This window comes from Atractosteus spatula, chromosome 9 (genome assembly GCF_055471065.1).
Source record: "Atractosteus spatula isolate fAtrSpa1 chromosome 9, fAtrSpa1.hap1, whole genome shotgun sequence".
Taxonomy (NCBI): domain Eukaryota; kingdom Metazoa; phylum Chordata; class Actinopteri; order Semionotiformes; family Lepisosteidae; genus Atractosteus; species Atractosteus spatula.
In genome coordinates, this window is record NC_142714.1 from 36,998,411 (window position 1) to 37,013,699 (window position 15,289).

The 15,289-nt window shown below is 37.1% G+C and overlaps 1 protein-coding gene across 3 annotated transcripts in view; it reads left to right on the plus strand.

Annotated features, from left to right (window-relative positions):
* The window catches only part of ammecr1 (AMMECR nuclear protein 1), an 82,169-nt gene extending 67,503 nt beyond the window's left edge, over positions 1-14,666 (plus strand). For 2 of the 3 annotated variants that reach the window (XM_088924985.1, XM_088924984.1), the window contains 2 exons: positions 2,900-2,996; positions 14,355-14,666. In XM_088924985.1, coding sequence (XP_088781111.1) covers positions 2,900-2,951 — 52 coding nt within the window. In that variant the 3' untranslated portion in view covers positions 2,952-2,996; positions 14,355-14,666. The remainder of the gene's footprint in view (positions 1-2,899; positions 2,997-14,354) is intronic. The other variant, XM_088924986.1, reaches the window with a different exon arrangement.
* Positions 14,667-15,289: the final 623 nt, after the last annotated feature.

Sequence of the window (15,289 nt, forward strand, 5' to 3'; positions counted from 1 at the left end):
GGCTAAAAAGCTCTATCTTGGTCTCATCTGACCACAAAATCGTTTCCCACATTGCAACTCGGTCACTATCATGCTTTTTGGCAAACTCCAGACATGCTTTCACATGGTTCTTTTTTAGTAATAGCTTCTATTTTGCCACCCTCCCATATAGGCCAGTGTTATGTTGAGCTCTTGATATGGCTGACTGGTGCACCTTTACTCCACTCTCAGCTACTGAACTCTCTGTGGCTTCTCTCACAAGTCTTCTTCTTGTTCACTCTGAGAGTTTTGAGGGATGACCTTTTCTAGGCAGTGTCTGGGTGGTTTGATGTAGTTTCCACTTTCTGATAATTGAACCAATAGTGCCCACTAGGGCACTCAAACACTTTGTACCCCTTTCCTAATTTATACATTTGTTTTACTTTATCTCTAACTTCTTTTTAATGCTCTGTAGCATTTTCACAGCGGTCCTTCAGATTCACAACCTGAATAATGATCCCTTAACTGTGGGGTTTTTATCCAGAAAATGTGGCAGTTATTTTAATGATTCACGGGTAGAGGCCAATTGTAAGGCAATTGTGTCCTTGTTAGGGCAATTGTTTTTAACCTATGTAAACTTAGACCTTCTGCAACACAGGGATTGAATACTTATGCAAACAACATATTTCAGTGTTTTGTTTTTCTTAAGAATATTTTCTAGCATAAAACAGTCACATTAAAATAATTAATTTTGAGTTTCAGTGCTTAGAAATAAAAATGTCACAGAGAACAAATTTTCAATGTAGGCTTTGTAATGCAGTAAAATGAGAGAATTGGTCAAGGGTCTGAATACTTTTGCAAGACACTGTAAATCATAATACTGAATTTACTATTTTTTATCTGAAATTTGTGAAGCCTGAAATAAGGACCAGTTTCACATAAATATTTCAGCAATGGACCCTATTTCAAATTCATGTTTCTCTCAAAGGGGAGACTGTTGTGTACAGTATATTCTTTTTTCATTTTGACACGGAGATATTTCTTTCAGTCTTCTTTTATTCCAGAGCAGAAAAGGGCACTTCTTTACCTTTAATTCACAACTCACCCAGACTTTGCCAGTTGAGGATATGAAAATTAATATCCCCCATGTTATCAATTATCACTTTCTGTTCAAACCATTGAGACTTTTGCTCTAGGTTGTACCTCGACTAGAACGATGGTTATGTGCAAAAGCCACCAGTCCCTCATCTCTTTTATGTTAATCCTCATCCTCTTTTCTGTTTTATTTTAAAATATTAAGTTGCTCCCAAAGAAAAATGTTGTACTATTATATTTAGGTCTGGTCCTCCCTACCTCTTTTGCTCAGTCTCCTGACAAGCCATGTTTCTGCAATGCTAGTTTTTTATGGTCTTCAAACCTTGTTTTATTGTTGATGCATTTAGAATTCAAATATGAAGTTCCTCCTGTTCCCTTCAACTGTAATCTTGTTTTTATAAAAAAAAAAATTATGATTGGCTGTCTTGATACCTTGTTCTTCCCGAGTTATTTTTGAATCACCTTATGATTGCCGGAACATAATGTACTTCTCGTTTGCACTGCAGTCAGTTGCAGATTGTCACAATTCACAATAATCCAAAAGCCAGTCTGTTCTTGCGAACATTCATCTTCTAGCCATTTCATCAATTGCTGTAATTCTGTGGTGCCTCTTTGCTGCTGTCTGTTGCTGGTAATTAACCTGAAATTGTAAATTTCTATTTGAATTCCAATTTCTCTTTAAGATTTCATTTTATTTTTTATTTTAGCTCCACCTGAAGCTTTTCAAGAGTCTGCAGCTAACTACTTAATGTGATTCTAAGATTAGTGTTACTGGTTAATAAAGCTTCTTAAAGTTTTCTCTGGATATTGTTAAGCTACACTGTCACTGGGATTCCACTAGTAGTGGCCATCTGTTGGCCAAGTTCTGAGGGGATTGTGGGGGTTTGGGTATCTTTTGCCTCCCATGCAGCAGTAAACTCTACTATTTTTGCCTGTAACCTTGCCGCGTTGTTAATGTGAGTTGCATCACTCCTCCTGCTGATGCTCTGGTAACTGCAGTAGGCACTGTGGGATTGGCAGTGTGAAAATAGCAGATGGCTTTAACAGTGTTTCAGAGATAAAGTGCAGTGTCTTCAGCCTTGCCATGCTGGTATGAAGGAAGAAATGCTGAAGTTGATTTTATTAACAATTATCACAAGTAAATGGAGAGGTTTTAAAATACTGTTGTTTCTGTTTCTTTTCCAATATAAGCTTCTTTTTTTGATATCCTGAATTTGTTATATATAATCCTGTTGTGACTTGTGTCCCGTTCAGGGTGAACCCCACCTTGCACCTGTTGCTTGCCGGGATGGGTTCCGGATCCCCTGTGACCCTGTATTGGATAAAGCGATTAGAAAATGGATGGATAATCCTGTTGTGTCTGAGACAGTGAAATTGATGTGACATGAAGCTGGTGCACTGAGAAAGAGATTAAAATGTTCATCTGGAATTGTTAATTTCATTAAGGCCGGCACTGATGAAATATTTTCTTCAAATATTGTTCTGGTTCACAAATCTCTGAGTTCACGTTTGTTGTTTAAAGCAAGCTGTTTTGTCAGATGAAGTCTGGGTTAAGGAACGTGGTATATCTTTTTTAAACAGTTTAAAATATTTCCTGTCCAGAATCTGAATGAGACGGTTGCTTCCACTAATGAGGAGAGTTTACATTGTTGTCAAGCTGGGAGAACACAGCCTCATCATTCAGTGTTGCAGCACAACCTTTGCTGCCACAGCAGCTACAGGCCACAGCCAGTCCCATACACCACCACAGGCAGTATCATATCATAAAGGTTCTGTGGTGTTTGGATTGAATGACATTTGTGCCTGTTAAAAGTCACTAATGGTAATGAATGTTTCTATTTTTTAGGATGGGACCACATTCAGACCATAGATTCCTTACTAAGAAAGGGAGGATATAAAGCTCCCATTACTAACGACTTCAGGAAGACCATTAAATTGACCAGGTAAGGAAAGCTATCGATATTCAGAGTAGAGGAGTCAGAAGGCTACCGCTGTATTCCCAATTTTTAATTGATTTTGATTAAATGTCCATTAAAACAATTGGAATCCAGCAGTACTGTGTGTACCAAAATGAATATGCATACATTTGATTCAGAACAAATTTTATAAATTAGCTCTTGCTAAGACTACTGTCCTCATAAATTAAGAACACCGAAGTTCTTTAATTTAGTCAGGATAATTATCCTAAGCAATTGAAAATTGAATTATTTTTTCTTCATTTTTCACAATAAGTGTCTTTACATGGTTACATTGTTAAAGCTGCATTTCTAAACACTGGGAGTTTTGTCATTTGAAAAACTAGAACCTCAATTGTTTTTTCTTGGTCAGTATTGATTTTATTCCAAACACTATTGAAACAAGCTGCATGGAATTTTTATTTGTATGAAGACCACAGGCTATAGAAATTACTTTATGGAAGGTTGGAAGGTAGGTATAAAGAGCACACCAAGTAGGTATTGACCAGAACTCCTGTATCGAGGTTGTGTTCCATATTCTGAGTATTAAGGGACTGTTTTCAGTTGAATGGCCTGTTGTCCAACAGTGCCTTGTCACATTAACAACAAACTGAGGAGCTCCTTTGCTGGGTTTCTCAGGAAGAGAGGATAAGCTTTTCAAAGAGCTCAGTACTGGAGGAATTATGACTGCCATGTTTTTAACTGTCCTGTAATCTTTTCAGTTTATATCCACATGAACATTTTAAATTACGCATCACATTCTAACACCTTAAGATTTACTATTGGACAGTCTTTCAGGAGTCACAGGTGCTGTTGATTTCACCACTGAATCAGCCAGTCTAAATACTTAAGTAAGAAGCAAAAATAGGGTACTCTGCTTAATCACACCTCAAGGAGCAAGTGAAATGCCAGCTGCAGCAGTGATCTTATGTCCAAAAAGTGCATCATTCTTGCATATCACCTTAACCAACTGTAGTAATGTTATATTAAGTATAACATTGTAGCCACTTGAATCTGAAATTTTGTACCCAAGAGGTTGGGCCTCAACCAGCTGGCTGGGAAGCCTAATCCAGACACCCACACACTTTGTAAAAAAGTTTTTCCTGTTGTGTATCCAAAACAAATTCCACTCAAGTTTCTAGTTCTGATCCTGTGGGTTGAACTCATAGTATTTAAGACATTGAATCAAATCACCTCTTAGTCTCTAAAGTTCTAGACTGAAGGGACTTGGCCTCCTTCACCAGTCTGTATACAACAGTTCCATGATAACAGGAATAATTATTGTTGCTGTTCTTTGAATGCTTTCTAAGGCTATAATATCTTTCTGTAGCATGGTGAGCAAAATTGAACACAGTATTCAAGATAGATAATACTTTATTAATCCCGTAGGGAAAGATGAGGTCTTACTAGTACATTGTACAGCTTAAGAATGATTTTCCTGGAGTTAAATTTCACTTGTTTTGCTGTGTACCAAAACATTCTGTTTGCTTTCTTATTGCTTTCACCCATTGTCCTAATGAGGACTAAAAGAATCTACATAAACACCTAGATCCCTTTCATGTCAAACTTGCTGCAGCTCAGAAGGACCCATGTGACATGTGGACTGCTTTACACTTAACAAGTATAATGTACTTGAAGTGTATAGTATGTATGGTTAAAAAAGTAGTCCTTCTTTATATGGTAATTAAAGTGCTAATGCATTGGCTTCAAGTTAATATAATTATCTTTGATCAACTAAAAGAAGCAACAGTAATCACAAACTTACAGTAATCAGCGAAAATAAACATGAATCTGTCCTCTGTGTCCATCCTGCACTTTCTCCTATTGCGTGATTATCACACTGCACTGTAATGAAATGGGCAATAAAACTGTCACAAAGCTGTAAAGTCATCTTCAGCCTGTCATACCCCACACTGCCGACACAAACAGGAGCGTTCGTTAAATTATCAAAACAAGACCACATTGGGATAATGATGTAGTAGTGAGTACATGGGTGGTGGTAGGGAAGGCTCACTCACTAGCCACATTCGTCTCACGATCCTAGTCTGTTGCACTGCTGAAAGTTGAGGTTAACGACTTCAGCGAATTCGTGCACGTTCAATTCTCAGATTCTCAGATGTTGAGACCCTACTGTATAACCATCTTTCTTCTGTTGACTTGCTATCTCCCTGTTTCCAGTTCACTATTTGTAAGGTCTGCCTCCTTCCTTTATGGTCTGCTTTTTCTGCAATTATAACCCCTAATTTAGACTTCTGTTTTATAGGTTTAAAGTTCTTCAAACGCTACCTGTTATGGTCACAATTTCCCTGTTGTTCTATTACATCTATCACCTCAGTTATATCCTGGTTGTTTAAAAAGATTGTCAGTAGAAGCACCTTGCCTACTTGGTGCTTTTACACACTAATTTAAGAAGCAATCATTAACCATTTCAGCCATATTAATCTTAGTGTGTATATTCCCCATCACAATATTCCAATTTATGTGTAGAAAATTGAGATCTCTTAGCAATCTAATACCAACTTTGCTACATACCTTCCTGATTTCATCATTCAGTAAGCTATTTGTATCCAGATCTGCATGAGTCTATAGCTGCACCTGTTGGTAAGCCCTTTTTAGCCCATATAGATTACAAAGAGCTTGTACCCTCTAACTCATGTTCTGTTGCTTGTAGGTTAGATCTTAGATGTTTGATATACAGTGTATAGCCCCACACCACCACCATCTGTCTATTTCCCAAAAAGTGTGTACCCATTGATTTCTTTCTCTGTCCTCATCCTCACTTAACCATGTTTAACTTCCTCCTGTAATGTTGTAGTTCCAAGTCAGTGCAATAGTCTTAGGCTCTTGAATTTAATTTCTTATGCTTCTAGCATTAAAGTGTAAGCATTTAAGAATGCGTGTTTTGTTCTGAATTTGTTCTTGGACTTGACCAGGGCTTTTTTGATCCCTTCAGAACTGGCCTGTTTTAAGCTCCCTTCCCACCTCAGTTCCCTAGTTTAAATGCTCCTCAGCTATTCTACACCTACACTTTCCCAATACATCAGTGCTCCTCTGGTTCAAGTACAATCTCTCCTTCTGTGCAGGTCCCATCTGTTCCTAAAGGATCCCTTCTCTGCACCGGTCTTTCAGCCATGCTAAACTTCATATTTGCTCTTGCTTTCCTGGGCTTGCATTTGTCACCGGTAGACTTCCTGAGAAGCCCACTGCAGACAACATGCTCATTACAAATCTGTTGCATAGATTCTGAGCTGTATGCTGTAGCAAATACTGCATATCCAGTGTACTGGAAACATAAAATGATTTGAGCATTTATTTAATAAACTCAAAAGTGGAAGTAGAACATTCCTCAAGTCCGCAATCTAGTCACTTTAATTAATACTATGGTGGTTAATCACTAATCAAATGATCTATGAGCCCTACCTGTCAGACAGCTGATTCAGTGAACTGCCTGGCAGCATTGTTGATTAGTCTGATCAATAATGCTCTTTCCTCTGGCTAATGCATCCACACACCGTGGAATGCAATTTATAGAGCCTTATTTTCTGCGATCCCTTAAATTATCTTGGTCTTAGATGAAGTTTGCTCCTGTTATACTGTCACATAGATTTTATGTTTGGCGTTGTTCCAAACTTCTTACTAAAGTAAAGACAGGTACTATTTTATGATTTCCTCGGAGTGAAGCTCTATAAAAATCTATGATGAGCAGAAAATTAAAATACTTCTAATCGTAAGGCACTTTACCCACCAAGTAAGATGGCATTATGGGCAAAAGGGGCTTTTTAAGTTTTCAGAAGTATTAGATTTCAGTCAGTTGAAGTATTTAAAACATAATCTTAATGACTCACCTCATGAATATGCCTATAAATACACTTTGTAGCGGAACAGCCTATTCTTTTTTGTGCCTTTGGACGTGTGTGCCTTTTCATTTTCAAGGAGGCCTTGAAAAGTTAGTGTTGTGTAAATTTGAAAATTAGCTGCCACCAAAGAAGGCAATGTACAGAAGAACTGCGATATCAGCTCCCAGATTCCCTTGACCAATTTTTACTCAAATTTGCTAGAGCTCACATACCTTGATAAGTCCTGCTTATTGGTGCAAAGTGCCATCTCTACTGCAGAGTTCAGAGTACATTTTTAGATACTGAAATAAATGCTATAAAGGCAAAACTCAATACATCCATGATGGGTATATTTTCAATTAATATTAGTAAAACTAGCCTTTTGTGTTTAAAGAAAAAATGCATTGAAATAACTATCCTTTATTTTTAGAAATTAAGTACATCTCTATATAATACACAATTTTCTGTCATAATAAGGTGAGTTGTTTTATAGTATGATACTTTTACAATGTAATTAGCTGTCCATTTATAGTCACATGTTTGGAAATAGTCTTTTGATGTGAAATTCAGTTTTTAAAATGTAGCAAAACATTGATTTTGGTATAATGGTGATAATCTAATTATATCCAAAGCTTTAAAACATTAAAACATAATTATAAACCATAAATATGACTAATGAAAGTAATTCACTTTGAGGTCGGTGTTACTTTCAGTCATGATGAAACAGTAAACCAAAAGGAAGTGGTATCAAAGGAGAACCAACAGTGTTACACAAAAATGAAAATGGCTAAGAGGTTGTGCTGAGGGGTTAAATAAAATGCTTATTAACTCCTAATTTCTTACCCAGAAAATGCGTCACTTTGCATATTAGGGTACAAACACCACTCAACACCTATTTTCAAGTGAAATATGTAGAAAATTGATATATATACAGTTGTATGCAAACGTTTTGGCCCGCCTGGCCAAATTACGTTTTGTTGATTTTCTAACAGCCTCTGCAGCAAACAAACTTAAACTTGACATATTTCTGCAAATTTTAATGCACAGTTACTATTTATTGGCTGAATTTAACAGATTGGAAAAAAAAACAGTAAATGTGGCATGTGCAAAAGTTTGTGCTCCCTTTCAGTTGATACACTCTCGTTAGGCCTTAATCTAAGTCAGGTGATGATAATTCCAGAGTTTAATAAATTATCTGACTCTTTGAACCTCTCAGGGTGTTGTGCTTATACTCAACAACCATGGGCTCTTCTAAGCAGCTGACTGAGGATCAGAAAATAAAGATAATTGACTTTTACAAAGCAGGGCAAGGCTATAAAGATAAAGATATCAAAATGCTTCCTGCTTGCAATTTCCACTGTCCGAAATGTGATTAAGAAATGGAAGTTAAGGGGAACTGTTAGACAAGTCAAGACAAGATCTGGAAGACCAAGAAAAATCTCCAATAGAACTGCTCATACACTGGTCAGGAATGCAAAGCAAAGCCCCCATATCACTGCAAGGGACCTGCAGAAAGGTTTAGCTGCACGGGAGTAGTGGTGCAGCATTGCTTGGACAAACATGATCATGGAAGAATTCTCAGAAGTAAACCTTACCTGCAATCTAATCACAAAAGTCATTGTCTGAAGTATGCAACACAACACTTAGATAAGCCAGAGGAACAAAGTGCTGTGGTCTGATTAAATAAAAATTGAACTATTTGGCTACAATCACCAAAGGTACGTTGCAGTGCATGCAAGACGAGAGTGAGAAAAGCAAGAATAGAAAGACTGTTAGCTGGCTACAAGAAACTTTTGGAGGCTGTGATATCTGCCATAGATAAGATAAGATCACTTTATTAGCCATATACAATTTCATGCATTAGGAATATGTTTTTTTCGCATACCCCAACTTGCTCTCCATGAGACACACAGGCACACAGACGGGGAGAGAGAAGCTTGGGGTCAGAGCGCAGGGTCGAGAGGGGATATTAGTAAGTACTGACTGATAGGGTCCCTTAACTTTTGCACATGCCACGTTTACTGTTTTATTTTTTTCAATCTGTTAAATTCAGCAAATAAATAGTAACTGTGCATTACAATTTTTTTAGAAATATGTCAAGTTTAAGTTTGTTCGCTGCAGAGGTTGTGTTAACTTCTTTTCACTTAGAAAATCAACAAAACGTAATTTGGCCAGGGGTGCCCAAACATTTGCATACAACTGTAAAACTGAGGAGTAATAAAAATGCTTCAACTGCAAAATGCTCATTTGTTGCATTTTTAATGTTGGTAAGTACGTTAGTTTCTTTCCAGTTAACTTGTATGATAAATCATCAACACATTTAGGATCCAGATCAAATTTGAAGACTTGTTAGGAGGTTTGCAAACTTATACTACTAGGTAAGATACCATATAGCATTCATTACCATATAGCCAGTGTTAGTCCATTTATTATATGAAAATACTTGTTACTTTAATTTATTTTCCAATGAATAAAAGTAATAAAGATAAGCTTACCTTGAAATATTTTATTTTCCAAATGTTCCCCATAATAAAATTACTTACTCTGACTTTATAAGGTTTGTACACTTTGCCTGACAATTTACAACTTTAGTTTGCTGTCAGTCATGCTGTTGCTGCAGACAAGCTAAAAGCTGCTTAATTCATTTGCTTAATGTGCTTAATTTTTAAAATTAAGTTTAACGTTTTAATTTTGAAAACTTCTGAGTTAATATAGATGTAATATAAATTCAGTCCCTCTAATAGACTCAGACAGATGAGTATTGTTAACTACCTTTGCTCTTACAGATAACACTCTTGAATTTGTGTTGTTTCTGTGTATGTTAGGGTCAGTATTAATGCTTATGCTCTCCTGTAGGTTTTGCATACGTTTTTAATGATTAAAACTTAAAGCAAGAATATCTGCAGCCAACTTTGAAACATGTTTATATGGATATAAAAAGTTATCTCAGTTATTGGGGTCAGAAAAGGAAGAGAGCTTGCCAAGAAAAAGTTTGAGTTGATACATCCTGCATTTCAGTTTGTAAATGCTCTAAAAATGGGTTTATTTTTCAACATTACAGTTGTACCAGGTAAACTGCAAATACCGATGCATAAGCATCATGTGAAACAAGACCTAATGTTCTCTGGATGATTAACTCAAACTTTCACAAATAGACCCACCTATCATTACATTGCTGTGTGCTGTACTGCATTTCAGATATATCACAGCAGTGCAACTGGCTCTGTATTTTTGTATGATCTGCCTGAAAGTACCATGTTTTAACTGCTGTAAGTAGTGTTCTGCAGTAGCATGTTACTTTCAATCACAGCCTTGCAGCTCACAGTGGTTGTCCCTTAAGGTTTGTAAAGTCAAACAATACATTTAAATGCTTATTACAGTCATCAAATAAATTAATAGAATTCCTATTCTGTTATGTGTTTTTGAAAGTTATCTGTATGTGTGCATTTTGAAGTATATATTATTTGCATGGCAGATTTAAGTTGGACCCTAATGACCCGAATAAGAAAGTACAGTGAGCTATATTTCTTCCTTATTTATACAACAGATTTGTAGTGGAGGGCAGCATGGTGGCACAGTGGTTAGCATTGCTGCCTCACAGCGATGGGGCCCTGGGTTCATTTCCGGACCTGGCATGCTATCTGCATAGAGTTTGTATGTTCTTCTCCTGTTGTCATGGATTTCCTTTTGGTGCTCTGGTTTCCTCCCATAGTCCAAAGATATATTGGCAGGTGAACTGGATTCTGGGAAAATTACGCCTGGTATGACTGTGTGTATGTTTGCGTTTGTGTGCCCTGCAGTGAACTGGCTTCCCGTCAAGTATGTACCCCACTTTGTGCCCATTGCTTGCTGAGATGGGCTCCCTATCCCCCATGACCCTGAATTGCATGACACAGAAAATGGATGGATGGATGGATCTGTAGTGTGCCTCAGTTTACTGAGGGAGGGCTTTTGTATCAAAAGAAATTTATTCAGATCCTTGCAAAATTATTACTCCCCGCCAATAATATCCCATTTTGTTGAATTAAAAAAAAGCATACACTATTTTTAAAGAGAATATTTTTAATTGAAACTTGAATGCTCAAACTGTGCATTTAAAGCACTTGAACTACAAAAATCCAACAGTGAGTACATGCTACTAGCCTCTGACTTTTCACCCCCTCTTCAACTCATCCACCATGTTGAATATACAAAATAGATTTTATCCTTTTCAGGTTAAAACATTTGTGAATTTGTTGTGGTTAAACATTTCATTTAATGCTGATTGTATTTGACTTATTTATAAATGCTGAAAATAATATATATAGGTGTATGGGATATATATAATATATAGGTGTATGGGAACACAGAAATACAATTACACTTGATAGAAATGTGAAGTACTACAAAGAGGATCGCAGGCTAATTCTACTCCATCTTGCACTGTAATTTGTTTCCACTCAAAAGAAAATTGTGACAAACTTGTGGTGCCATTTATGTAGGCGTTGTAGTAAATAAGGGACTAAGACTTTCCATGGTAAAAAATGAATTAGCCCTGCAGTTAAAAAAGGGCTCTGAAAACATTACAAGTCCCTGAGAGTGTCCCGATGTTCTGTAATAAAACCAAATTATTTTCGAGATTGCAGGACTCGGTACATAAATGGGTGTGATTGTGTTCTAGTGCCTTTGATTACTGCAAGATTTACAAGATGAGCAGGTGTGGGGTTGGCTGCTTACAAATGAGAATATTTGCCGAGTTGAAGACATTGTTAGGAAAGATGCATTAAATTTGCTGTTTGACTCCGCATTTCCCTGATTTAAGTACAAAATGTTGTCCTTAAGCATTAAAGCTACCAAAACACAGAAATTCACATATCTAGGTTAAATGTTCTCTGCTGCATTCTGCACAGTAGCATGCTGAATGGTTGTGGTTCTTGCAGTGCTTGTTAAAGAAGAGCAGGTGCGTGGATCCTGTGACACTTCATCCACCTCAGACCCCTGACCTGGTACTTTATGATTTCCATCTCTTCAGTCTCTTATAAAAACACCTATCCAGCAACAATTTACTGTCAATAGCCAAGTATATCAGGCAGTCCATGTTTTTATCTTGGAGCTTGCCATCATTTCTGCTATAGTGGATTTGATGTGCTGGTGTAAAAGGGGTCACATGCATAATGGGTCTGGAAATGCGTATTAAATTGAAGTTAGTTAAGGTCTTTAATTGCTTATACTTACATTTGCCCTTGAATAAGCGCAGTACAGTGGGACTGCTTGTTAGCCTTATATATTGAACTGCCTTCACAAATACACAATTAGTAGACAACAAAATTAAAACACCAATGAAATAATGTGTTGGGCCACCACATCAGCCAATACAGTCTAGTATCTGACGTCACATAGTCTTCCAGCATATGGAATTCTGTAGGAGGGATGTGGCACCATTCTATCATGAGAAAGTTAGTGAACTTATGCCTGGTTGTCTGAGGTTAAAAATTGTGTCTTGCTATTTACATATATGGATAACATAAGTGTCATCCTGGAATACACCTTTCTTATTAGGAAAGTAATGCTGTAACATGGGGAGAAAATGATCACTTGGTGGTTCTATTTTCCATTTAAGGGAATGGTTGAACCCAAACCATACCAAGAAAATGTGGCCCACAACGTTATGTAATACATGAAACTTTCCATTATTGCAACCCAGCACTCAGGGTTGTGGAGTTCTTTTTTATTTTTCTCCACTGCTCAGTAGTCCATTGCCTGTGTATTGCACCACTGAACTCGGAAACACTTTGCCCAGTACGATGAGAGGTTTGTGCACTGCAGCCAGGTTATAGTATCCCACTCCCTAAATTTCCCAGCCAGCCATTTTTGATAAAACTGTCTAGCCAGGTTAAAAATGTGATTTGTCTTGCACTTCGACTTAGTGCACAAATGTCACAATCCTGGAGTATGAGCTTCTGCCCACTGTTCTTTTTTGCTAATGTCTTTCTGAGAGTTTTGTGCTGATATCACCTTAGACACTGCTGCTTGTGAAACATCAGCATGTGGAGCTGTCTTGGATACTGAAGCTCCCACAAAACACACATCAACCATCACCTTTCGTTCCGAGTCACCGAGGCTTCCTCTTAGAGACGTGCTAGTCAGAATTATAGACACCCAGGCATGTCCAGCATTTTTATACATGATACTAAGCTGGCTGGGATGTTATTAGTTTCATTAACGCATAAGCCACACTTGCATGGAAGCTCTTGCTTTCTATAGACTTGGTGCCCCTCTTTTACCCAAGTTTCCATTTTTTTACATTTCCTGTATGTGCCTAGTGTTCAGAGTTATTTTACTTGACCTTTTTAGAAGAAAAGGTTTACAAAAAAAATATTTGGGCATTTCTGGCTTACATGCAACGTAACATTTTTCAGTGTCCCTTATGCTAGGATGTTCTAACAAAGTTTTAAGTTTGAAAAACCAGATAACATGGGCCAAGTTATTCTGTTTTCATACATGAACACATTGAGTAAGGGGAGTATGTGAAGTTTCTATCCACCTTAAGATGAAATACAGTTTTGTGTGCTCTCCTTCCTGGCTTAGTTCACTCTACCATTATCTAGACAAAGTTCTATAAGTGAATAAGTCGATTTGTTAACAAATTTGTTAACTGTATTACAGTGATTAGTTATTCAATGAATCAGGTCACTGAATTAATATAGTATTCACCAAAGATTCACTGTTCACTGATTATTTAGTGAATTTGTATCCATTTCAACCTGTGTCTCCCACCACTCTCTCAATGCTCACCCTTACGAAATTCAGTGTATACAGAATTAATTAGCTCTTTATGCCCTGGCAGTGTTTAAACATGCAGATGGCTGGTATATAGCTAATCCACAGGATCTTCCATCTGCTTTGATCAATTTAAGGGACCAGTCTTTTTTTTTATTCACCATTTTTTCAACATTAAGCTTTCCTTAGCACAGCTTTGAGAACACTGAGGAGCACAGATCTGCTAGGTATGCAGTAGATAAAACTTCCTTTATTAAAGAACTGTATTTGCAGTGTTTCCTGAATTCCTGAAAGGGGCATTTAACTCTAACTTAAACCTCCTGTTGTTGGCTGGATAATCCTGCCCATAGTAAACTATCACCTTGGCCAACAGTAAATATGTTTTATAAGGTGTGATGTTACGTATTGTAAAAAAAAATGTTTTTCCAAGATTAGACCCAAGCCTCGTTTTCCACATTAGTGCTAATTGAAAAATTGTTTTTCACTATGCTTTGGTGCATGGATGCATTAATACATTTCTTTCTATTCCTCTTCAAAGGCACTTGCAAAGCTTTTCCTGCTGAATAAATGAAATTCACCTTCTAGCTTAACTGTGTGGATAGCTTCAACATGCCTTTTCCCCTGAGGGATGGGAGAATCTCTTTTTTGTTCTCGTTTAGTTCTTTAAGGATTTAGAGTAGAACATTCCTCTGCAGTTATGCCTCGGAAAATGAGTGTCCTTTTCTTTTCTCTCTTGTAATTGCTTCTGCAGGTATCGTAGCGAAAAGATGACAATGAGCTATGCGGAATACATCGCCCACCGCCAGCACCATCACTACCAGAATGGCATCGGGCACCCTCTCCCACCATACAACCATTATTCCTGACACCGAGCCGCATGACCAGTCACTGGACCTCTCTGCGGACCTCTTCCCAGGAGAACCCGCCCCTTCCTGGTCTAGTTATCTCTACTACTGTACCATTTTATGATGATAGTTTCCGTTGCCATGGCGTCAGTCTATGGACCACGCCATGGCAACGGGCGGCAACACCATTTTTTTGACTATGACAAAAAAAAGAAAAACCCCATGTCATTTCTACCCTTTTCGTTCTTATAAGTTAGAGTTTTTGCAGCATATATAATCCCTTTTAATAAGTAATAGTTTTCTTGTTTTTTTAAATAAAATTCCTAATCAGGTTATTGTGTCTGTGGATGGAAGGAAGTGTTGAATATATAATGGGTTAAGTTGCTTAAGTTTTTTGCTTTTAGTTTGTGTATGCTAAGCTTAATATTGCAAATGCGTATGTAGAGGATTCTTCGTTACTTTAATTTGATTTTTATTTCTGTTTAGATAAAGGTGTATCTTGAGTGATGTCCGTTACATGCGATGTTGGCAAAAGACAGGTCAATATTTTTTTTTAATTTGCTGTGTAGAATTTAATGAGTTTTTGGTAGAAGTTGAACTGTTGGAAAGCAGGCTATGTCATTTTCAGGGTAGCTTGTTACAGAAAGCCAAGACTGTAGTTTGTTTAAATTAGACCTGAGGTAAATTTTATTTTAATTCACAGTCATCTATCGGTGTTTGACTTTCAGTTTCAGAAATTGAAAGCTAACTACAAATTAAAGCCAAAAGTATGAGAGGAGAAAATTAAATTAGGTTTTGGACATCGTCAAAATGTCCTATAACATCTGTTATAAAACTTTAT